The sequence below is a fragment of the Pyrgilauda ruficollis genome, unplaced genomic scaffold (genome assembly GCF_017590135.1).
Source record: "Pyrgilauda ruficollis isolate IOZ18807 unplaced genomic scaffold, ASM1759013v1 scaffold388, whole genome shotgun sequence".
NCBI classification, from domain to species: Eukaryota; Metazoa; Chordata; class Aves; order Passeriformes; family Passeridae; genus Pyrgilauda; species Pyrgilauda ruficollis.
The window spans coordinates 7,411-32,158 of record NW_024525356.1 but is presented as its reverse complement, the minus strand read 5'-3'; the positions used below and the strand labels follow the sequence as shown (position 1 = coordinate 32,158).

General features: G+C 55.2%; 1 protein-coding gene across 1 annotated transcript; it reads right to left on the bottom strand.

Moving 5' to 3' along the window:
• Positions 1-667: 667 nt before the first annotated feature.
• CADM3 (cell adhesion molecule 3) lies at positions 668-22,222 on the bottom strand. Its single transcript, XM_041476477.1, has 9 exons — positions 22,025-22,222; positions 11,149-11,301; positions 9,154-9,324; positions 7,866-7,956; positions 6,218-6,387; positions 3,181-3,306; positions 2,826-2,919; positions 2,760-2,776; positions 668-2,167 (listed from the first exon to the last, which is right to left on the bottom strand). The coding sequence occupies exons 1-9, from the start codon at positions 22,098-22,100 to the stop codon at positions 2,049-2,051; spliced, it is 1,017 nt and encodes a 338-aa protein (XP_041332411.1). The 5' UTR covers positions 22,101-22,222; the 3' UTR covers positions 668-2,048.
• Positions 22,223-24,748: the final 2,526 nt, after the last annotated feature.

Sequence of the window (24,748 nt, the reverse complement as noted above, 5' to 3'; positions counted from 1 at the left end):
GGGTTCCTTCTCCTCCAGATGACCCCAAATCCATGGGGTGACCTCCCAGGTGAGGTTACCCCTCCCCAAATCCATGGGGTGACCTTCCAGGTGAGGTTACCCCTCCCCAAATCCATGGGGTGACCTTCTAGGTGAGGTTACCCCTCCTAAAATTCATGGGGTGACCTTCCAAGATGAGGTTACTCCCTCTCCAAGGGTTCCTCTCCTTCACACAACCCCAAATCCATGGGATGACCTCTCAAGGTGAGGTTACCCCTTCCCAAAGGGCCTTTTCATCCTCCAGATGACCCCAAATCCACGGGGTGACCTCCCAAGGTGAGGTTACCCATTTCTTAAAGGGTTCCTTCTCCTTCAGGTGACCCCAAATCCACGGGGTGACCTCCCAGCTGAGGTTACCCCCATCCCAAAGGGTTCCTCTCCTCCACACAACCCCAAATCCATGGGATGACCTCTCAAGGTGAGGTTACCCCTTCCCAAAGGGTCTTTTCATCCTCCACACAACCCCAAATCCACGGGGTGACCTCCCAAGGTGAGGTTACCCATTTCTTAAAGGGTTCCTTCTCCTTCAGGTGACCCCAAATCCACGGGGTGACCTCCCAAGGTGAGGTTACCCCTTCCCAAAGGGTCTTTTCATCCTCCACACAACCCCAAATCCACGGGGTGACCTCCCAAGGTGAGGTTACCCCTTCCCAAAGGGTCTTTTCATCCTCCACACAACCCCAAATCCAGGGGGTGCCCAGCCCAGGGGCATCTCCTGCAACCCCCCTGTGCCCAGACTGGCACGTGGGATCCCAGAACACCTCATGCCAAGGCTGGGGGTGCCCTAAGGATGCCAGGGGGGGCAGCCCCATCCCGGGGGTGCCTGGTTTGGGGGGGCTGGGCTGGAGAGGTGGGGAAAGGTGTTTGGTTTTGTCTTGGAAGTGAAGGTGAAAGAGGCAGGAGGAAGGGCAAGGAAGAAGGGTGAACCCTCCTCCAAAGCCTCTGTGGTGACCCCAAACTCCCCAGACCCCAAATCCAGGTGTTTTGGTTGGGGTTCTCAGAGCCAAGAAGAAAATCAGCCCTTTCCAAGCTCATCCCTGCCCTGGGAAGGGGCTGGGGAGGGAAGGGGGGCAGAGAGACCCCAGCCCTGATCTGGGGGTCCCAGGGAAGCAGCCCCAGCCCCAGGGGCGCTGCCTCCTGCACTGAACATCTCAATAGATGGTTAAAATTGGCATTTCCAATCAGAGAATTTAAGAAAAAAAATAAAAATAAATAAAAGTTGGGGGCTTTTCCTCTAGATTTGCCCCCCCCCAAAATAAACCTCAGCCCTCCCCCCTCCCGCTGGGGTGGGACCAGGGAGCTGTGGGGGCTCCTGGTGTCTCTGGGGGTCCCACCCTGGGCTTTCACCCCCTTTCACACACTGACTGCACGAGGACAGCTCTGCTCCCGCATGGACACTGCTCCACAAGAACCACCAAGGATAAAATCGGGGCAGGGTCTCGCTCTGCTCCCACCTGGAGTCACCCGCCCCCGCCACAGGGAGGGGACAACGGGGACACCCAGGATCCCAACCTCACCCCGGGAACCCGGAGCTGATTTTATCCTTGGATATCAAAGAAACCAAAAGGGAGAGAAACAAAGGGAAGAGCTACATCGACCCCAGCCCAACACCCCAACCAAGGGCCCGAAGCAAAGAGCAGCCACGAAACCAAAGCCAAAAAATAAAATAAAAAAAAGGTCCAAAAGGAAGAAGTCGCTCACTCACGGGTGGGTCTGTGGGGTCGGGGCGTGGGGATGGAGGTGCAAGCAAGCAAACGGGGCCGGGGCTCTCGCTGTTGGAGTGAAGGATTTGTACAAGTTCGAGAAGCGTCAGCAGCGCCTCGAGGCCGGTGGCTCTCCCTGCTCTCTGTCCCGCCATCCCTCTGTCCGTCCGTCCGTCCGCCCGTGCCGGGCGCCAGAGAAAATCTGTTGGGTTTTGTGGGGTTTGTGGTCTGGTTGCCGTTGCCATCGGGGTTCTCTTGGCTCCATTTCTCTCTCTCTCTCTCTCTCTCTCTCTCTCTCTGACCCTTTTAGATGAAATATTCCTTCTTGTCGTCGCCGCCGGCCTGGCCGCCCTCGGCGTTGATGATGGCGGTGTCGGCGTCCGGAGCGTCGTCCGAGCCTTTGGCCTCGTGGGTCAGGTACGTGCCTGGACAGGGGACAGGGTTGGGGGTCACGGGGGGCTCTGCCAGCGCCCCCTCCCACACACACAGAGTGCCTGGAGGGCTCCGCTGGGCTTGGCTGCAGCAGGGAAGTCACTGGGATGGGATGGGATGGGATCAATGGGATCCATGGGATGGGATGGGATGGGATGGGATGGGATGGGATGGGATGGGATGGGATGGGATGGGATCAATGGGATAGGATAGGATGGGATGGGATCAATGGGATCCATGGGATCAATGGGATCCATGGGATGGGATGGGATGGGATCAATGGGATAGGATCAGTGGGATCCATGGGATGGGATCAATGGGACGGGATCCAAGGGATGGGATGGGATCCATGGGATGGGATGGGATCAATAGGATGGGATGGGATCAGTGGGATGGGATGGGATGGGATCAACGGGATGGGATCAATGGGATGGGATGGGATCCATGGGATGGGATGGGATCAATAGGATGGGATGGGATCAGTGGGATGGGATGGGATCCATGGGATGGGATGGGATCAATAGGATGGGATGGGATCAGTGGGATGGGATGGGATCCATGGGATGGGATGGGATGCAGACTCACTGGGGTGCTCCAGGTTTCTGGGCAGTGTCCACTTGTGGAGTGACCAGTGCCAGTCAGGCTCCTGACCCCCCCCAAGCCCTCCTGGAGAAGCAGGGGGTCCTGGCTGCCCCCCAGAGCAGGGTGGGGGGTGTCACCGTGTCCCCAGGGCTTGGGCACAAACCTGCTGGGCATGAAAAGGGCAGGTGGAGGGAAAGGAGGAGGAGGAGGAGGAGGAGGAAGGCAGAGGGAGGAGCTGAGGGGGACACAGGGACAGGGACAATCCGGGGACAGTGGGTGTGGAGCAGAGATGGAGAGCAGGGGTGGGAGCTTCGTGCATTCACCGGGACATTCCTGACATTCCCACACCTCGGGCAGGACCAGGAGCTGCCCCAAGAGCCCCGAGGGCTCCTGCAGCCCCCCCTGCAGCCCCCCCGGGCCGTACCTTTGTGCCTGATCAGGTAATGTCCCAGCACGATGAGGAGGCTGAGCAGGAGGAAGACGATGACAGCCACCACCCCGCCGATCATCGCGTGGTAGGTGCTGGAGGTGGAGGGCACCGGGCTGGCATCTGCCCAGGCAGGGGGAGAGAAAAAAGACACACAAGAGCTGAGACCCTGCAGGGCAGCAGGAGCTGCTGCTCCCCACCAGGAGCTCCATCCTGTGCCAGCAGCTCCGTCCTGCTGTGGGTCCTGGCAGCGAGAACGGCGGGGAGCAAAGGGGAAATCTCATCTTCCACAAAAATAAAAATAAAAAATCAAAAAGCAAAATGGAAATCCCATCCTCCACAGTGGGGTTTTGGCCCCAAGAAAGGGAGGAAGAGCAGGTTTGGGTGGGAGGGGACATGAAGGCTGGCACGGCCACCCTGAGAGGTGATGGCACCCCCAAGGACGGCAGGACCCCAAAGGAGGTCCTGAGTCAGCCACATCCTGTCCTGGGTGGGGAATCCAGTGGAAGGACATTCCATTCCGTGCCAGAATCCCTCCTCCCGCTGTGCCCCATCAGCTCAGGGTGGGGACAGAGCCACATTTGGGAAGGACAAGGCGGGGGACACACAGGGGAGGCAGCAGGACAGAGGGACAACACGGCACACGGACACACAGGACGAGGGACAGCTCGGGGAGCTGCTGCTCAGGGTTCCTCCTGGAAAACGCCAAAATCCACACAGACCACGGGGCTGGAGCCACCTGGCAGGGCTGTCCCCAGGCCAGGGCGGGGCCACCGTCCTCCTGTGGAGCTTCTCCGGGTCAAAGAGACAGAAAAGGAGCTTACGGTACCTTGGATGGGAGCTGGAGTGAAGGATGGAGCCGAGGCCATGGAAGCATGAGAGATGGGCTGGGAAGGGCCCCGGGTGGAGTGAACGTGTGGGGTGGGGAGCTGGGGAAGATCTGGGGAGGACAACAAAAACACAGGACATGGATCAATGCCACGAAGGGCCAGTGAGGTGACAGAGCCCTGAGGGGACCCTCAGCGGGGCCATCGGTGACCCTCACGGGTCCCTCTGCTTCTGCCACCAACCTTTGGGACACTGTGACCATCTTCTGCCATCTCCTGTCCTGGTTACCACCTGAGGAACCCTCGTGGTGTCACCCATGATGAGGTGTCACCTGTGCACGTCCTTGGGGACCCAGGGATGGCACCAAGGTGGGCAAGGCTGGAGGTGGCTCCCAGGGCCTGAGACACGAGTGGCTTTAGGGACCCCATGTCCTTCTGCCACCAACCTTTGGGACACTGTGACCATCTTCTGCCATCTCCTGTCCTGGTTACCACCTGAGGAACCCTCGTGGTGTCACCCATGATAAGGTGTCACCTGTGCATGTCCTTGGGGACTACAGGGATGGCACCAAGGTGGGCAAGGCTGGAGGTGGCTCCCAGGGCCTGAGACACGAGTGGCTTTGGGGACCAGGTGGGAGTTCCACCAAGGCTGGATACGGTGCTCTGTGTCTGCTGTGACAGGGGTGGTGCCACCAGGCGGGCAGGGGACAGCGGGTGACACCTCTCAAGGACAGCACGAGGCACCCGGGGTGAGCTCCTGGATGGTGCAGAGAGCTCTGGGTGCTCACACAGGGGACACAGGGGACACACAAGGGGTGACACGGGAGTGGCTGCACAGGGTTGGGCATTTGGGAGATCGTTCTGGGCAGGCTGAGGGAGGGGACACAGGGGACAAAGTGCCACTGGGGTGCCACTGCTGTGCAGGGAAGGAGGAAAGGGAAGAGCAGGAGCAGGGACCGGGAGAGAGAGATGGAGAGGGGAGGAGGAGAGCAGGAACCTCTGGAGTTCCTTTGGATTTCCCAAATCCAAGGAAAAATGCCAGGGAAATGGGATCATGTGGGGTGGGCACGGGCTGGGGTGGCAGCCAGGGGTGGCACTGGCAGCAGCACACAGCACACATGGCCCTGAACCACGTGTGACACATGGGGACATGGGGACACACACAGCCCTGTCCCACCACTGCATGGGGACACACAGAGAACCCTGAACCACGTGTGACACATGGCATGGGGACATGGGGACACACACACAAGGCCCTGAACCATGTGTGACACATGGGGACATGGGGACACACACAGCCCTGTCTCACCACTGCATGGGGACATGGGGACACACAGAGTCTGGTCTCACCAATCCATGGGGACATGGAGACACACAGAGAGCCCTGAACCACACGTGACACATGGCATGGGGACACAAGGACAAGCAGAGCACAGTCAGGGGACAGCACCAAGTGGGGAGCAGCAGCAGCCACCCCTTCCCACCCCAGGACAAGTGTCAGGGTGACACAGTGACACTTTTTGGGCACACAGGAGGCAGTGCCCCCTGTGCCCGGCTGACACAATGACACGGTGACACTTTTTGGGCACACAGGACACAGTGCCTCCGGCGCACGGATGACACAGTGACACTTTTTGGGCACACAGGAGGCAGTGCCCCCTGTGCCCGGCTGACACAATGACACGGTGACACTTTTTGGGCACACAGGACACAGTGCCCCCTGTATACACATCGACAGATGACACAGTGACACTTTTTGGGCACACAGGACACAGTGCCCCCTGTGCCCAGCTGACACAGTGACACGGTGACACTTTTTGGGCACACAGGACACAGTGCCCCCTGTATACACACCCACAGGTGACACAGTGACATGGTGACACTTTTTGGGCACACAGGACACAGTGCCCCCTGTATACACATCCACAGGTGACACGGTGACACTTTTTGGGCACACAGGACACAGTGCCCCCTGTATACACATCCACAGATGACACGGTGACACTTTTTGGGCACACAGGATGCAGTGCCCCCGGCGCACAGTGACACGGTGACACTTTTTGGGCACACAGGACGCAGTGCCCCCTGTGCCCAGCTGACACAATGACACGGTGACACTTTTTGGGCACACAGGACGCAGTGCCTCCGGCGCACAGGTGACACAGTGACACTTTTTGGGCACACAGCGCCACTGGGGCCACACTCACCGCTGACGTCCAGGTTGTACTTGGCCACCACGCTGCCCATGGAGCTGGTGGCCGTGCACACGTAGGTGCCACTGTCACTCTTGTTGAGGAAGGGGAAGATGAGGACGCTGTCGGAGCTGAGCTGCAGGGGAGCGTCGCTGCCCTCCTTCTCCCAGAGGAATTCCTGCGGGCTGGGCACAAACCGTTCCTTGGGGCTTCCGTTCCTCTGCTCAGCTTTGTGTTAATGGGATCTCTTTATAGGGTGGGGAAGACAAAATCCTACAGGAATGGGATGGGGATCAACTGATACCTTGGGGGTTTCCTGTTGTGTTGAAATTTTTCTGTTCTGTTTTATATTAATGTTATTGGGACCTTTGTATAGGGTGGGTAAGATTAAATCCTACAGGAATGGGATGGGGTAAACTGATACCTTGGGGGTTTTCTGCTCTGATACCTTGGGGGTTTTCTGTTCTGACACCTTGGGGGTTTTCTGTTGTGTTTAAGTTTTTCTGCTTTGTTTTTCTGTTTAGTTTTATATTAATGTTACTGGGATCTCTTTATAGGGTGGGGAAGATAAAATCCTATAGGAATGGGATGGGGATCAACTGACACCTTGGGGGTTTTCTGTTGTATTTAAGTTTTTCTGCTTTGTTTTTCTGTTTAGTTTTATATTAATGTTACTGGGATCTCTTTATAGGGTGGGGAAGATAAAATCCTATAGGAATGGGATGGGGTAAACTGATACCTTGGGGGTTTTCTGCTCTGATCCCTTGGGGGTTTTCTGTTCTGACCCCTTGGGGGTTTTCTGTTGTGTTTAAGTTTTCCTGCTTTGTTTTTCTGTTTGGTTTTGTATTAATGTCACTAGGATCTTTTTATAGGGTGGGAAAAATTAAATCCTACAGGAATGGGATGGGGTAAACTGATACCTTGGGGGTTTTCCTGTTCTGTTACCCTGGGGTTTTTCTGTTGTGTTTAAGTTTTTCTGCTTTGTTTTTCTGTTATTGGGATCTCTTTATAGGGTGGGGAAGATAAAATCCTACAGGAATGGGATGGGGATCAACTGATACCTTGGGGTTTTTCTGTTCTGATACCCTGGGGGTTTTCTGTTGTGTTTAAGTTTTCCTGCTTTGTTTTTCTGTTTGGTTTTGTATTAATGTTACTGGGATCTTTTCACAAGGTGGGGAAGACAAAATCCTATAGGAACAGTATGGGATAAACTGATTCCTTGGGGTTTTCCTGTTTGGCTTTATATTAATGTCACTAGAATCTTTTTGTAGGGTGGGAAAGACAAAATCCTACAGGAATGGGATGGGGATAAATTGATATCTCAGGGTTCCAGTTTTTGTGTTTAGCTTTATCTTAGTGTTACTGGGATCTTTTTATAGGGTGGGGAAGATAAAATCCTACAGGAATTAGATGGGGATAAACTGACATCTCGGGGTTTTTCTGTTGAGTTCCAGCTCCTTGAGGATGTCCCAGGGCACAAAGGGGGAAATGTTTAATTTAGGGACAAGCCAGGATGGATCTGCTGCTCCAGGAGAGGACAGGGAGCTCTCATGGAACCCCCAGGACACCCCAAACCCACCCAGCACCTCCTGGGGCTCACTGTGGGACCAGGCAGAGGGAGGGGAGGCCCTGAGGAGGAGGAGGGAGGTGAGGAAGGCCTTACATGGGGTTGCCCTGCCCGTCACATTGCAGCTGCAGCTTCTCCCCCTCCCGTGGGTACTGCGGGTGCGGCTCGATCTTCGCCGTGGGCTTGTCTGGAAAAGGGGGAGAGGAACAGTGGGGTGAGGGCCTGGCACCCCAAATCCTGCCCTGGCACCCCAAATCCTGCACTTGGGATTCTAAATCCTACCCTGGAACCCCAAATCCTGCCCTGGCACCCCAAATCCTGCTTCTGGGATCCCAAATCCTGCCCTGGCACCCCAAATTCTGCTCCTGGGATCCCAAATCCTGCCCCTGGCACCCCAAATCCTGCCCTGGCACCCCAAATCCTGCACTTAGAAACCCCAAATCCTACCCTGGGATCCCAAATCCTGCCCTGGAATCCTAAATCCTGCCCTGGCATCCCAAATCCTGCACCTGGGATCCCAAATCCTGCACCTGGGATCCCAAATCCTGCACCTGGGATCCCAAATCCTGCACCTGGGATCCCAAATCCTGCACCTGGGATCCCAAATCCTACCCTGGCACCCCAAATCCTGCTTCTGGGATCCCAAATCCTGCCCTGGCACCCCAAATTCTGCTCCTGGGATCCCAAATCCTGCCTCTGGCACCCCAAATCCACATTTGGGGACAGGATGAGGGAAGTGGAGAAGGACAAGCAGGATTTGGGGACAAGCAGGATGTGGGGACAGGATGAGGGAAGTGGAGAGGGACAAACCTCTGGGAGATGGGGACAAGCAGGATTTGGGGACAGGGGTGGGAAGCTGAGGGTGTGGGTGTCACCATGCAGGGGAAGTGTCACCATGCAGAGGAAGTGTCACCATGCAGGGGAAGTGTCACCATGCAAGGGAAGTGTCACCATGCAGAGGAAGTGTCACCATGCAGGGGAAGTGTCACCATGCAGAGGAAGTGTCACCATGCAAGGGAAGTGTCACCATGCAAGGGAAGTGTCACCATGCAGGGGAAGTGTCACCATGCAGGGGAAGTGTCACCATGCAGAGGAAGTGTCACCATGCAGGGGAAGTGTCACCATGCAAGGGAAGTGTCACCATGCAGGGGAAGTGTCACCATGCAAGGGAAGTGTCACCATGCAGGGGAAGTGTCACCATGCAGAGGAAGTGTCACCATGCAGGGGAAGTGTCACCATGCAGGGGAAGTGTCACCATGCAGGGGAAGTGTCACCGTGCCCCATGTGTGACAGGACCACGACGTCCACGTGTCCCTGAGCCCACCAGACCACCTGTGTGGTGCCCCCCGAACCCCCAGCCCACCCCAAACGTGCCCCCACGTACAGTGGACCTGCAGCTTCTGCGTGGTGGACCTCTCTGAGTTCTGCAGGGACTCGTGGTCCACGGTGCAGGTGACCTCGACCTCGTTGTCCTCCTTGGTGACACGGAACTCCACCCTGCTGGTCACCGTGAAGGTCTTGCCGTTGGGGTCCTCCACCACCTCGGTGCCCGAGTCTGTGGGGACAGGGACAGATGGCACACTGAGCAGGGGACAGGGACACACTGAGCAGGGACAGCCCTGGCTGTGGGAATGGGGAAAATGGAAATTCCCACTGAAGGGCTGGAGCTGCAGCCTTAAGAGAAGCTTGGGTTGATGTAAATGTTGTAAAAATGTTATTGTAGCTGTATTAGAATTGAATTGTGATTGTATTATAATACATGTAATATGTATTATAATATATATAACTGTAATATAATATATATATAACTGTAATATAATATATCTATACCTGTAATATAATATATATATAAATACTGTATTATGACTGTATTATAATATATATAATCTTAATATATATATTAAGAATGTATTATAATATACTGCATTATAATTACATTATAACTGTATTATAATTTTATTATAATTGTATTTTAACTGTATTGTATTATATATTATGTATTATAATATACAGAATTATAACTGTATTATAATTGTATTACAACTGTATTATAATTGTATTATAACTGCATCACAACTGCATTATAACTCTATTATAAAATATATTATATATTAATTATGTATTATAATATACTGCATTATAACTGCATTGTAATGGTATTACAACTGAATTATTATAATTGTAAAAATACAATACACAGACATGAAGCAGAAAAATAATAGATTAGAAAGTTGTATTAGTTTAGAAGATTATATATTATATATATTAGAATATGCATAATATAATGTAATATAATGTAATGTAATAAATAAATATAAGTATAATACATCATTTTATTGCATATTATATAATTATTCTATATTCTATATAATTCTATATTATTATATATTATATAATAAATGTAATATAACATAATATAATGTATAACTACATTATATAGTTATACTATATGCTATTATATTACATTATATATAATATATAATGTATAATATATAACGTTATATATTCTATATTATATACTATATTATATATAGTATATAATATTATATACTGTATTATATACTATACTATATACTATATTATATACTATATTATATATTACATACTATATTATATATAGTATATAGTATATAATATAGAATATAATGAGTTATCTATTTTATATGTCACTATATATTACTATATATTACATAATCAATACAACATAATATATATTATACAGTTATACTATATTACATTACATATAATACTGCACCTGGCATCCCAAATCCTGCACCTGGCACTGGGCAATCTTTTACCCAGGGTGGCACAACCTGGACTTTAGGCACAGCCTGGACTTTAGGCCCAGTGGGCAATCTTTCAGCAAGGGTGGCACAGCCTAGATTTTAGGTACAGCCTGGACTTTACGAACAGAGGGAAATCTCTCAGCCAGGGTGGCACAGCCTGGATTTTAGGCACGTGAGAAATCTTTCAGCCAGCGTGGCACAGCTTGGATTTTAGGCACAGCCTGGACTTTAGGAACAGAGGGAAATCTCTCAGCCAGGGTGGCACAGCCTGGACTTTAAGCACAGTGGGCAATCTTCCAGCAAGGGTGGCACAGTCTGGACTTCAGGAACAGAGGGAAACCTCTTAGCCAGGACTTTAGGCACAGCCTGGACTTTAGGAACAGAGGGAAATCTCTCAGCCAGGGTGGCACAGCCTGGATTTTAGGCACAGCCTGGACTTTAGGAACAGAGGGAAATCTCTCAGCCAGGGTGGCACAGCCTGGATTTTAGGCACGTGAGAAATCTTTCAGCCAGGGTGGCACAGCTCAGATTTTAGGCACAGAGGGCAATCTTTCATCAAGGGTGGCACACTGAGGGCTGTCCCCACGTCCTACCCAGCACGGTGACCAGGGCCTTGGCTGTCCTCACGGGCATGGTGAAGATGGAGCAGGTGTACTCGCCCTCGTCGGCCAGCACCACATCGCTGATGCTGATGGTCAGCTCGTTGGGGGTGGACCTCTCCAGCTGGATCCTGTTATCCCGCAGGGCTGGGGACAAAAGGGACAATGTGCCACCAGCCCAGCGAGGTGCCATCATCCCAGCTCAGTGTCACCACCCCAGCCAGCACCTCAGCTCAGTGTCACCGCCCCAGCTCAGTGCCACCACCCCAGCCAGCACCCCAGCTCAGTGTCACTGCCCCAGCTCAGTGTCACCAACCCAGCCCAGTGCCACCACCCCAGTTCTAGGGTTTTACCTGGAGTTGGGGTTTTACCTCATTTTCCCCCAACTTTGGGGTTTTACCTCCAGTTGGGTTTTACCCAGAGTTGGGGTTTTACCTCATTTATCCCCAGCTGTGGGGTTTTACCTCCAGTTGGGGTTTTACCATATTTTTCCCCACTCTGGGGTTTTACCTCATTTTCCCACACTTTGGGGTTTTACCTCAAGTTGGGGTTTTACCTCATTTTTCCCAGCTGTGGGGTTTTATCTCCTTTTTCCCCTACTTTGGAGTTTTACCTCATTACTCCCCAGCTATGGGATTTTACCTGAAGTTGGGGTTTTACCTCATTTATCCCAAACTGTGGGGTTTTACCTCCAGTTGGGATTTTACTTAATTTTCCCCAACTGTGGGATTTTACCCCATTTCTCCCTAGCTTTGAGGTTTTACATTATTTATCCCCAGCTGTGGGGTTTTACCTCCAGATGGGATTTTACCACATTTTTCCCCACTCTGGAGTTTTACCTCATTTTCCCCAACTTTGGGGTTTTACCTCATTTTCCTCAGCTTTGGGGCTTTATTTCAAGTTGGGGTTTTACTTCATTTTTCCCCAACTATGGAGTTTTACCTCCTTTTCCCCCAACTTCGGGGTTTTACCTGGAGTTGGGATTTTACCTCATTTCTCCCCACACTTGGAGTTTTACCTCATTTTCCCCAGCTTTGGGGCTTTACCTCCAGTTGGGGTTTTACCTCATTTTTCCCCAACTTTGGGGTTTTACCTAGTTTTTTCCCCCAAATTTAGGGCTTTACTTCATTTTTTCCCAGCTGTGGGGTTTCACCTCATTTTTCCCAGCTCTGGGGCTTTACCTCATTTTCCCCAACTTTGGGGCTTTATTTCAAGTTGGGGTTTTACCTCATTCTTCCCCAACTCCGGAGTTTTACCTCATTTTCCCCAGCTTTGGGGTTTTACCTGGAGCTGGGATTTTACCTCATTTCTCCCCAAATTTGGGGTTTGGGACACTTTCCACTGTCCCAGGTGGCTCCAAGCCCTGCTTCATTTATCCCCAACTTTGGAGTTTTATCCCATTTTTCCCCAACTGTGGGGCTTTACATCCAGTTGGGGTTTTACCTCCTTTCTCCCCAACTCTGGGGGTTTATTTCATCTTCCCCCAACCTTGGAGTTTTACCTCATTTTTCCCCAACTCTGAGGTTTTACCTCGAGTTGGGGTTTTACCCCATTTTTCCCCAACTGTGGTGCTTGAACTCCAGTTGGGGTTTTACCTCCTTTTTCCCCAGCTGTGGGGTTTTATTAATTTTTCCTCAACTTTGGAATTTTACCTCGAGTTGGGGTTTTACCCCATTTTTCCCCAACTGTGGTGCTTGAACTCCAGTTGGGGTTTTACCTCCTTTTTCCCCAACTGTGGGGTTTTATTTCATTTTTCCCCAACTCTGGGGTTTTACCTCAAGTTGGGGTTTTACCTCATTTTCCCCCAACTTTGGAGTTTTACCTCCAGTTGGGGTTTTACCTCATTTTTCCCCAACTCTGGGGTTTTACCTCAAGTTGGGGTTTTACCTCATTTTCCCCCAACTTTGGAGTTTTACCTCATTTTTCCCCAGCTCTGGGTTTTTACCTCAAGTTGGGGTTTCACCTGATTTTTCCCCTACTTTGGGGTTTTACAACAAGCAAGGATGTCCTCCTGTCCCTCCCCAGGCTGTGTTCCTTCAGCTCCTCCTCCTCCTCTTCCTCCTGGCTCCTGGAGCAGCCCAAGGGCAGGGAGAGCAGCTCCAGGATCAGATAACCCCCCCAGCCCAAGGACAGCTATTTTTGGGAAGCTGTCGTGCCAGGGACAAGGGGGACATGGCACAGTCCCCAGCCCCAGCAAATGGAAACACCTGAATTTCTTCATTTTCCACACACACAAGGTGAAAAGAAATTTATCCTTTTGGTGCCATCGTAAACTCCTCGAATAAATAAGTAAATAAATAAATAAGTAAATAGATATATATTTTAAATATATAATATATATATATATTTAAATAATTATAAAAGTAAATTTAATAATTAAAATAACAATAATTTCATAAATAAATAAATCAATCAATCCAACCCAGCAGCACCAGCCTGACCCCAGCCCAGGGGTCTCAGGGCAGGGACTGTCCCCTGGGTGCCACCCCTCTGCAGCCAGCCTGGGCAGTGCTGGCACCACGAGCTGTGCCAGGTGCTGCCCACCCCGGGAGCATCCGCCCTGCCCGTGCCAGGGACACTGCCAGCTCAGGGCTGTGCCACCTGACAGGGCTGGCACTGTCCCCTGCCTCCCTCCTGCCACTGCCACAGCACGGCCTGGGGGCTGCAGGGACCCCCAGGGCCCCTGCTCAGGGAGAGGGAGGAGATCTTCTCACGGCAAATATAGATATTTTTAAATATTTATATAAATATAAATAAATTTTATATATTTTAATACATATTTCATATATATTCTGTATTATATATTGAATCTTTTCTATGAATATTTCCATGAGTGTCCCCATCCGAAAATGATTGTCCCTATCTAACAGTGAGTGTCCCTATCCAGAAATTAGTGTCCCCATCCAAAAATCACTGTCCCCATCCAGAAGGGACTGTCCCCATCAAAAAATGACCGTCCCTATCCAGCAAGGAGTGTCCCCATCCAGCAGCAACTGACCCCATCCAGAAAATAGTGTCCCCATCCAACAGTGACTGTCCCCATCCAGGAAGGATTGTCCCCATCCAACAGTGACTGTCCCCACCCAGAAATTACTGTCCCCAATCCAGAAATTACTGTCCCCAAATCAGAAATAAGTGTCCCCATCTAGCATGGAGTGTCCCCATCCAGAAATGATTGTCCCCATCCAGCAGTGACAGTCTCCACCCAGCAAGGAGCATCCCCATCCAGCAGTGACTATCCCCATCCAAAAATAAGTGTCCCCATCCAACAGTGACTGTCCCCACCCAGAAATTACTGTCCCCAATTGAGAAGTAAGTGTCCCCATCTAGCACGGAGTGTCCCCATCCAGAAATTATTGTCTCCATCCAATAGTGACTGTCCCCATCCAGCCATGAGTGTCCCCATCCAACAATGAGTGTCCCCACCCTGCAGTGAGTGTCCCCACCCAGGAAGGATTGTCCCCATCCAGAAATGACTGTCCAGCAGGAATCAGCCCTGACAGGGTGGGAATTTTGAACTCACAGATCAGCAAACCTCAGACATCTGCTGTGCACATCCCTTTGCAGGCTGATTTTTGCAGGGTGTGAATCCACAGTCTGGAATATCCAGAGCACAAATTCCAAGCAGCTGAGCAGCTCCAGATTTCCCAGGAGAGGGAAACCTGCTCCTGTTTGGGTGCATCTGCTCCTGCAACTCCAGGGCTGGTTCCTTCCCAACCCAGTGGCATCCAGATGTCCCTTGGGATCCATCCAGGCTGTCCCCAAAATGCAGATCCAGGCAGGGAGATGATGCTGGAGCAGGCTCAGAGCCAAAGGTGAAGGTGGGAAGGATCCAGGCTGATCCAGGACAGGGTTCCACGTGGGGTTAGGTAAAATGCAGTGTTCTCTTTGGGGTCAGAAAGTTGAAATTCTCAGCATTTAGGACATCCCTGTGTGGTGTCACCTGGCTCTGGGTACAGGAGTTGCAGAATTCAGGGTGTTCCTGTTCTCCTCACAGGGATAAATCCATCCTGAAACTCCACTGGTGCCTCAAGTTCTTTCTGGCAGCTCCCACCTTTGCACCTCCAGCCCCCACAGCCACTCCCTCCCTCCCACAGGGTGAAGGGTTTGATGCCAGGGTGCCAGGACTGTCACAGGAATGAAAATATTCCCTAAAAGTGGGGAAAACAGCTCTGGGTGTGTTCCCAGCTCAGCTCTGCCACGGACAGGGGTGCTGGGAGCTGAGATCTTGGGGGATCCTGATGTTCCAGCAGGATGGAATCCCACTCCTTGTGACCCCAGGGGCTTCACTCCTCCCCACATGAAACCCCAAATTCCAGAGGATTTCCCTGTAAATGAACGTATCTGAGAAGGGGCACAGCAAAAGAATGCTCTGTACATGAAATACCCTCACCCCAAACCCCAAATTCCAGAGGATTCCCCTGAAAATGAGCATTCCCTGATTCCAGGGGACTTCACACCTTCCCATATTAAACCCCCTCATCCCAAACCCCAAATTCCAGAGGATTCCCCTGAAAATGAACATTCCTGGGAATGAGCATTCCCTGATTCCAGGGGCTTCACACACATGAAACCCCCAAACACCCTGACAGCATTTCCTGCAATCACAGCTCCCTGAGGGGTCCCAAAAGGAGAGAATTCCCCCAAAAACCTCGGGGCACAGGGCAGGGTGACCCCTGTGCCACCACCCACACCCTGAGTGCTGAGAGGGGGCAGAGCAGAGGGAAAACCCCAGTTCTGGGTCACCACAAATCCCCCAACACCCTGACAGCATTTCCTGGTGTCACAGCTCCCTGGGTGGCCCCAAAAGGAGAGAATTCCCCCAAAACCTCGGGGCACAGGGCAGGGTGACCCCTGTGCCAGCTGAGATGGGGCAGAGCAGAGGGAAAACCCCAGTTCTGGGTCACCACAAATCCCCCAAACGCCCTGAGAGCATTTCCTGCAATCACAGCTCCCTGGGTGGCCCCAAAAGGAGAGAATTCCCCCAAAACCTCGGGGCACAGGGCAGGGTGACCCCTGTGCCAGCACCCTCCCCCAGTGTGACAGCCAAGAGCTGAGAACTCCTATTTTTGAGTGGGATTTTAGCTCCTACCCTAAGGCCAATCTCCAACATGACTGTTGCCAAGGGAACGAGCTCGGTGCTTTGACAGTTCTGTTTTAAGGATCTCCCTGCCCAACGAGGTGTCTCAGCCCAGCTGGATGCCCTGGCACCAGGTTTGGTGGCCCTGAAGCCACCTCAGTGCCAGTGTCCTGAGTGTCACCCCCCAGTGCCTGAGGATCAACCACACAGGGTTGTGTAAGAGGAGATTTGGTTTTAATACCCTTATATTTTATATTATATTAATTATATATTATGTTATATTTTAATATAAGAATATTTTAAATAATGTCTTTATTTTTAATAATTTTAATATCCTAATATTTTTAATAATTTCTTAATTTTAATACCAGAACTGAGGGGTGGGGAAGCCCTGGCAGCTCTGCTCCTCTCCTGGGGGACAGCACAGCCAACGCCTCCTGCTGACCTGCCAGAAACAGAATCATGGAATGGCCAGAGTGGCAAAGAACCCCCAAGGATCCACAGACACCCCAACAATCCCAGCCTGTGTCTGGGAACGTTGTCCAAACTCTTCTGGAGCTCCTTGGGAATGTGATAATTCCCTGAGGAGCTTGCTCATTGCTCCACCACCCCTGGAGGAGGAGGATTTTCCTGATATCCAACTTAAACCTGCCCTAACACAAATCCAGCCATTCCAGGAGGTTCTGGAGACTCCTCACGTCCCAAAGGATGGCCAGGGATGTGCTCCACACCAGCTGTGGCCCAGCAGGTCACCTCTGCTGCTGCTCCAGAATGTTCTGTCCCTTTTGGAGTGCCCAGAACCACAGGGAGATTTTCAAAAAGCCAGAATTCAAAGTCGGAAAGGCAAAATGGAACCTCCAGGAGTGCCACGAGGTGTTCAGGGAAGCTCAGAGGCTGGAGAACCTCGGGGGCTCTCCTGGATCCATCTCCTCGTGGCTTCAGAGCAGGAGCAGCAGAGCAGGATCCTGGTGGCAGCAGGAGGGAGAACGAGGAGCTGCAGCTCTGGCCACCAGTGCAGACACCCGAAAGCTCTGGAAACATCTCAGGGTGTGCGTGGGTCCAGCTCTGGCCACCAGTGCAGACACCCCAAAGCTCTGGAAACATCTCAGGGTGTGTGGGGGTCCAGCTCTGGCCACCAGTGCAGACACCCCAGAGCTCTGGAACATCTCAGGGTGTGCGTGGGTCCAGCTCTGGCCACCAGTGCAGACACCCCAGAGCTCTGGAACATCTCCCCAGGGTTTGGGGGCTCCCAGCCAATCCTGTCTTCTGAGCAGCACCCAGCCCAGGGACCTGCTGCTCTCCCTGCCAGTGGCCACTCGGCCCAGCAGTGTCAGAATTCATTTCCCTGGAAATCCCAGCCCGAAAGCAACAGCCTGGAAAAGCTGAGCTTGCTGACAAACACCGTTTGAGGTGTCGGAGGCTGAGGAAAAGCATCTGCAGCTCAAGCACCGCCTGGAGCATCACCCGAGGACGGGGCAGCTCCCGGGATGCTGCAGGGACACAGCTCTGCTGTTCCCAAGCCAAATTCCCGGGAAATGCTGCTCCTGCCAGCCCTGCCACCGTCCAGCACGTCCAGACAGCGCAGAGAGGCTCCGGGGGAGCCGCAGCAGCCGCCACCGGCCCGCGGTCCCTGCGCGGGCGGAGCGTGACCGGGCGGGTGAGCGGAATGGTTAAACACATTCCTGTGAGGCTGCTCCTCACAGCCTCGGAGCGTGACTGGGCAGGTGAGTGAAATGGTTAAAAACATTCTTAAACGCATTCCTGCCCGTTCTTCCTCACAGTCGAGGCTTCCCCGCCTCCCTGCGCTGGCAGCGGCTGCCTTTGGGTTGTGTGGCTTGGTGGTGCCCAAATAAAGCACGGAGAGTTCCTGCCTCGGCTCCTCATCCTCCCCCAGGGACAGCCCCGGGGGGAAGAGGAGCTCTCCGGGAGAGGGATGGAGAATCTCAGCCTCTCACAGGTGGGTGGAGGAGCTGGGGCACCACAGAGGTCAGTCCCACCCCTCCATCACCACCCGATGAAGGCTCTGCTGGTCTGGTCTCCCAGCCAAGAGCAGAGGGGCCAGAACTGGACCAGATGGTTCAAGCTGAGCTGACCCAGTAACTGGGAGGAGGAGGAGGAGCAGATCCATCTGACTGTGGGGGTGTCACAGAGCTGGCAGCACCTTCCAGAGCACACTGAAGAGCCAAAGCAACGAGAACTCCACTCAATCTGTGCAGAACCAGCACTGTGCACAGCCAAGGCATCAGCAGGGCTGGAAAAGCAGCTCAGGTGGAGACCAGGCTGGGCAGGGGGTGCCAGGCCAGCCACTGGCACAGCAGAACAAGCCCAACACCACAAGCAGAGCCCACCAAGCTCCCAGCTGGCACCGCCACCAAAACCACCTCGGACACACATCCAGAACCTGCCCCGCTCCCTCCCTCCCACTGCTCCTCTCCTGCAGGAACCCAGATGGGCACGAGACACCCTGGATTGGCACGAAACGAGGTTAGGAACCAAGGCAGGGAAAACAAACAGGAACAGCTCTGCTGCAGCTCCCTCCATCTGCCAGCGCCCGGGTGACTCCCCAGATGCAGCCGCCTCCGGTTCCTCCGGCAGTTCCAACACCCCTGGAGAGGTGAGAACGTCAGGCACAGGGAGAAGAGGCAGCATCTTGCAGGCAGGAGACCTCTCAGGCTGGGAATCCTGGGCAAACAGGGCGCTTTTCCCTCCAGAGGAGGATGGGTGGCCACACCTCGGGATGCTCAGCTTGGGTTCCAGCAGCATCACCCCATTCCTTTGGGATTTCTCCTCCCACCACGCTCCCAGCAAACAGCACAAACAGAGGTTTGGCCATGCCAAACCCCACGGCATTGTCAGGCCAGAGGCACAATTCCTGTCCTGGCAGCGGTGCCAGCACATCCCTCACCGTCTGGGCACCTCTGCAGAGCCTGATCCCAGGCTTTGTCCTAAAATCAATCCAGCCTTGCCTGTTGAGCCTAACGTGTTGTGCCAGACAGCTGAGTGGTGGATTCCGTGCTCTCCAGCCTGCACAGGGATGCTCTGCTCCCTCCCCTCGGGCTCAGTGCTGATCCCAGCCCTGGAACAGCTCGTTTCCCCCAGGCAGCTGATCCAAGTCATCCAAAATCAGGCCAAGCAGGTAGTGAGTGATGCAGAGAGGTCGCCCTGCCTCGCTCCCTTTCGTGCCTCACCAGGGCTGTCACTGCTTCCTCGGCTCTGGAGCCAAGGGCTGCTGCTGGCACAGGCACTGGGAGCATATGGCAAGCCCTAATGGCACTGGGAATGGGGCTCTCCACACATTCCTTGGGGAAAAGCACCCTGGAAAGCAGCAAGCAAAGAATTCTGCTGTTCCAGACAACGCTGGGCTCCCACCACCCCACCGTGCCCCTGGGCTCTCCCACATTCCAGCAGGACCTGCAGATGTCACCTGCTCGGTGGCCGGGTTTGGAAAAAGCCCCTTGGGACCCCACCCCACACGGGCAGGGCAGGTTGGGGGGCTGCTCCCAGGGCATCTCCCCAGGATAGAGGGAGGTTTTCTGGGTGGCCTGGCCAAGCAGAGAGCTCCAGGAGCTCCAGAGACACCAAGCCACCCTGCAGGACAGGGACAGTGCCTCCTCTGCAAAGCCCTCATCTCACCAGGCTGAGGACACCTCCCCATGTTCTCCAGTGTCCCAGGGATAAAAACAGCCCCAAAGTCATCTGGTTTTGGCCCCGTGGTGGCCCCCAGGGCACTGCCCAAACAAAAGGGTTTGCACCTGCAGGTGTCACCTGCTCGGTGGCTGGGGATGGCAAAAGCCCCGTGGGACCCCATCCCACAGGCAGAGCAGGTTGGGGGGCTGCAGGGCATCTCCCCAGGATAGAGGGAGCTTCTCTGGGTGGCCTGGCCAAGCAGAGAGCTCCAGAAGCTCCAGAGAGATGAAGCCACCTGCACGACAGGGACAGAGCCTTAAACCTGTCTCTCTGCAAACCTCCTCATGTCCTCCAGTGCCCCAGGGAAAAAATCAGCCCCAAAGTCATCTGGTTTTGGCCTCGTGGTGGCCTCCCAGGGCATTGTCCAAACAAAAGGGTTACACAACTCCTGAGTGGAATAACCCTGCAGAGAGAGAATGATCCTCACACAAGGACAACCACGCACCAGCCCAAACACACCCGAATGTGCCGACAGCAGCACAACGGCAGCCAAGAGCTCAGACAGGGCCCTCTTGTGCAGGAGCAGGGCCTGGGTGGCTTCCAGGGGTTCCTCCACACCCTGCCATGGTTGTAGCAGAGCCATCCACAGCCCTGGAGGAATGTTCTCCAGGGAGGAGCCTCTATCCCTCCCCAGGATGGGTGCCAAGGAGGGGATGTCACGCTGGGATGGCTCAGGGGGCTCCAGGATGAGGCACCAACCGTGAAAACACAACAACTTCTTTCCAAGCAGCTCCTGTCTCATCTGCTCCTAAAGGATTTTTTGGGGGGTCTGCTATTTGTCCAGCTGTGCTGGACCCTGGCTCTGGTGGCCAGAGCTGGGCCACAGCAGAGGCCAGCCCAGGAGGAAATCTTGCAGTGTCACCATCCGGGCTGTGTCCTGTCCCAGGACAGCTCCAGGTCACAGCCACCTCCCCTCCCGGGATGCTCAGCCATCCCCAGCCCCACAGGCTGAGCATCCCCACGCTGGGGCTGCCAGGATGTCCCCACACCCTGAGCATCACCCACACCCAAGTGACTCTTTCGGGTGCCCGTGGGAGGACCGTGGCCAAAACCAGAACAAATCCTGGGATTCGTGGATGGGAACGCAGCCACCAGCCCCCAGAGGCTGTGACAGCAACAGAGATGGGTGCGGGGGAGCCGTGGGGGCTGCGGGCTCAGCCCTTGTCCCCACCGTGTCACCTCCCACCCGCACAGCCCTCGGGCCCCTCCAGAACCCCCTCCCCGCTCCTGATGGACCGCAGGGATGTGGATGGAGACCGGACCCACCGCCAGCACCCCCAGACCACAACACGGAGGGTCCAGCCCAGCCCCCGGCCGCACCTCCCCACCCAAACACACTGAGCAGCATCGCTTCTGTCACGACAGACGACTGCCGACACGGCAAACGGAGCCGCCAGCAGCCAGACAGGGATGGCGGGTCCGAGCCACCGGGGCCACCCCGCAGGGACCCGCAGCGACGGGGGACGCGGCGCTGCCACCGGCGAGCCCCGACAGAAATCACGCCCGCTCCGTGCCTGTCGCGACTATCGCCGCCGGTGAAGCCCGCCTTTGTCCGGCGAGCCCCGCTCATCCCGGCGGGACGGGGAGCGGCCGCCGCTGCCGAGCCCCCCGCCCATCCCGGGGAGGCGGCTCCCAGCGGAGGCACCGGGGAGCCGCCCCAACTCCCCCGGGAGCTCCATCCGCCCCTCCGTGTGTCACCGCCGAGCCCCGGCACCCTCACGGCGGGGCGGCTCCGCCGCACCGGGGACTCTCCATCCGCCCCCCCGCCTCTCCGCGGGCAGCGCCGGGAGGGGCCGAGCGCCGCCGCCGCCGCCCGCCGGGGCCTGTCTGGAACCTTCCGCCGCGGCCATGAGGGGACACGACGGGCAGCACCGGCGCCGCCGTGACCTTGAGCCCCGCCGGCCGCCCGGGGAGCCGCACCCGCAGGCGGCGGCGGGGCGGGCCCCGAGGGCCGGGCGGGGCGGGGCGGGCGGAACCTGCCTGACCCACATAACGGCGCCGCCGCCGCCGCTCCCCGCACCTGTCGCTCGCTTCCCCGCATCCCCCGCCATGAGGGGCGGGGATGAGGAGGGAGCTTCGCCCGCTCGCCGTGCCGCCACTCACCGTCGCGGGAGAGGTTTCCCCGGGCGCTGCCGAAGCAGGCGATGAGCAGGAGGATGCCGAGGGCCGGCGGCTGCATGGTGGTGGCGGCGGCGGGAGCCCGCGGGGCCGGCGCGACCGAGCCGCAGCGCGGGCGGCGGGCGCTGCTCTCTCCGCTGCTCCCTCAGCTCTGGAGCCGGCGGTGCGGCAGCGGCGGCGGTTAAAGAGGTCACCGTGATTCCCGAGGTCCCCGAGAGCCCCGTCAGCCCCCGAGATCCCCGTGATTCCCGAGGTCCCCGAGGTCCCCATCCCGCCCCCGATGGCTCAGGGTGTCGTCCCCGGACCGGATCCCCCGCCATGGAAAGGGGTGTCGCCGGTGTGGCGGAGGAAACGGGACCGGTCCCACCTCTCGGCCGGCGGTGTCCCCGCGATGGGCCGTGTCGCTGTCACCCGGCTGGGTGGATGGAGCACGGTCGCCTTGGCTGGAGCAGAGACGCTGGGGTTTCACCCGTGCTGGGGTGTCACCCGTGCTGGGGTGTCACTCCCACTGGCATGTCACCCGTGCTGGGGTGTGACATGTGCTGGGATGCCACCCTGTGTTGGGCGGGGACTCGTGGTGGGGTATTGCTCTCAGTGGGAAGTCACCTGTACTGGAGTGTCACCTGTGCTGGGGAGTCACCCATGCCGGGATGTCACTTGTCCTGGGGTGACACTCTCACTGGGGTGTCACCCGTGCTGGGATGTCACTCATGTTAGGATGTCACTCTCGCTGGGATGTCAGGTGCTGGGGTGTCACTCCCACTGGCATGTCACCCGTGCTGGGGTGTGACATGTGCTGGGATGCCACCCTTTGTTGGGGTGCCACTCGTGGTGGGGTATTGCTCTCAGTGGGAAGTCACCTGTACTGGAGTGTCACCTGTGCTGGGGAGTCACCCATGCCGGGATGTCACTTGTGAAACTCTCACTGGGGTGTCACCTGTGCTGGGATGTCACTCATGTTAGGATGTCACTCTCGCTGGGATGTCAGCCATGCTAGGATGCCATCCTTGCCAGGGTGACACCAGTGCTGGGATGTCACCTGTTCTGGGATGTCACTCTCACTGGAATGTCACCCAAGTTAGGATGTCACCCTTGCTAGGATGTCACCCGCACTGGGGTGTCACCTGTGCTGGGATGTCACTCTCACTTGGATGTCACCCATGCTGGGGTGTCATCTCTGCTGGGGTGTCACTCTCACTGTAGTGTTCCCAGTTCTGGGGTGTCACCCGTGCTGAGATGTCACCTGTGCTGAGATGTCACTCTCATTGGGATGTCACCCTTATTAGGATGTCACTCTCACTGAGGTGTCACCCTTGCTGGGGTGTCACCCTCACTGTAGTGTCCCTCACTCTCGCTGGGATGTCACCCATGCTAGGATGCCATCCTTGCCGGGGTGACACCAGTGCTGGGACGTCACCTGTTCTGGGATGTCACTCTCACTGGAATGTCACCCAAGTTAGGATGTCACCCTTGCTAGGATGTCACTCTCACTTGGATGTCACCTGTGCTGGGATGTCACCTGTGCTGGGGTGTCACTCTCACTTGGATGTCACCCGTGCTGGGATGTCATTTGTGTTGAGGTGTCCCCAGTTCTGGGGTGTCACCTGTGCTGGGGTGTCACTCTCACTTGGATGTCACCCGTGCTGGGATGTCATTTGTGTTGAGGTGTCCACAGTTCTGGGGTGTCACCCTTCCTGAGCTGTCACCTGTGTGACCCAGCCCATCGCTGCCCCTCGTCCCCCCCAGCCCCACATTTTGGCACATTTGGGGTGGAGCCCGCTCTGTGCCAGCCCCTGAAGCTCGGTGCCCATTCCTGGCATCTCCCTGGCAGCTCCTTTATCCGCCCTCACCCGACCGTGTCTCACCCACCATCTGATCCCGCAGCTCTGCTCTCAGCCCGGGCATTTCCAGCTCGGTGGAAACACCCCCAGCTCGTTTTTTAACCCTTTTTGGGAGCCTTCCCGTGCAGCCCTTCCCCAGGTCAGCACTGTGGGACAAAACCTCTGAGCCAGAGATGAGATTTTTTTAAAACTTTCATTCCACTGGACCTAAAAACTCTCTCCAAATCCATTTCCCACAGGCACCAACCCCTCACGGGCTCCTCTGGGGAGCTGCTCCGAGGCTCCTGCACCGGAGCTGTGCCAGGGATGGCTCCGTTAGTCACAATTCCCGTGGGAAGAGCCCGTGGGAGGCACGAACAGCTCGGTGCCGCTCCCTGCCCCTCCCCGTGCTGCCTCCGGCTCCATCCCGCTGTCCGGACGTGGCCCTGCAGGTGACTAAAATTGCAGATTTGGGGGTAAATTTGGGGGCAGGAGGGTTTTTACCGGGTTTTCGTTCCTTGTCCGGTTGGAGAAGAGCTCCCCATGGGAGGCAGGAGCAGCTCGGTGCCGCTCCCTGCCCATCCCACTCTCCCCCCATCCTCTTGGACGTGGCCCTGGAGGTGACTAAAACTGCAAATTTGGGGGTAAATTTGAGGCCACAGGAGGCTTTTCCCAGGTTTTTGCTCATTGTCCGGTCGGAGAAGGGCTCGGGAAGCGCCCGCGGGAGGCAGGAGCAGCTCCGTGCCGATCCCTGCCCATCCCACTCTCCCTCCATCCTCCCGGACGTGGCCCTGGAGGTGACTAAAATTGCAAATTTAGGGTCAGATTTAGGGTCAGGAGGCTTTCCCCAGGTTTTTGCTCGTTGTCCCACTGGAGAATGGATCGGGAA

What these genes read in the sequence shown, in the direction of transcription:
- CADM3 (XM_041476477.1), bottom strand. Translation starts at nt 22,100, where the DNA reads ATGCAGCCGCCGGCCCTCGGCATCCTCCTGCTCATCGCCTGCTTCGGC. An exon ending in GGCCCTGGTCACCGTGCTGG is followed by an intron (nt 9,325 to 11,148) that starts GTAGGACGTGGG and finishes CTGTCCCCACAG; the next exon opens with ACTCGGGCACCGAGGTGGTG. An exon ending in GACGGGCAGGGCAACCCCAT is followed by an intron (nt 6,388 to 7,865) that starts GTAAGGCCTTCC and finishes GTTTGTGCCCAG; the next exon opens with CCCGCAGGAATTCCTCTGGG.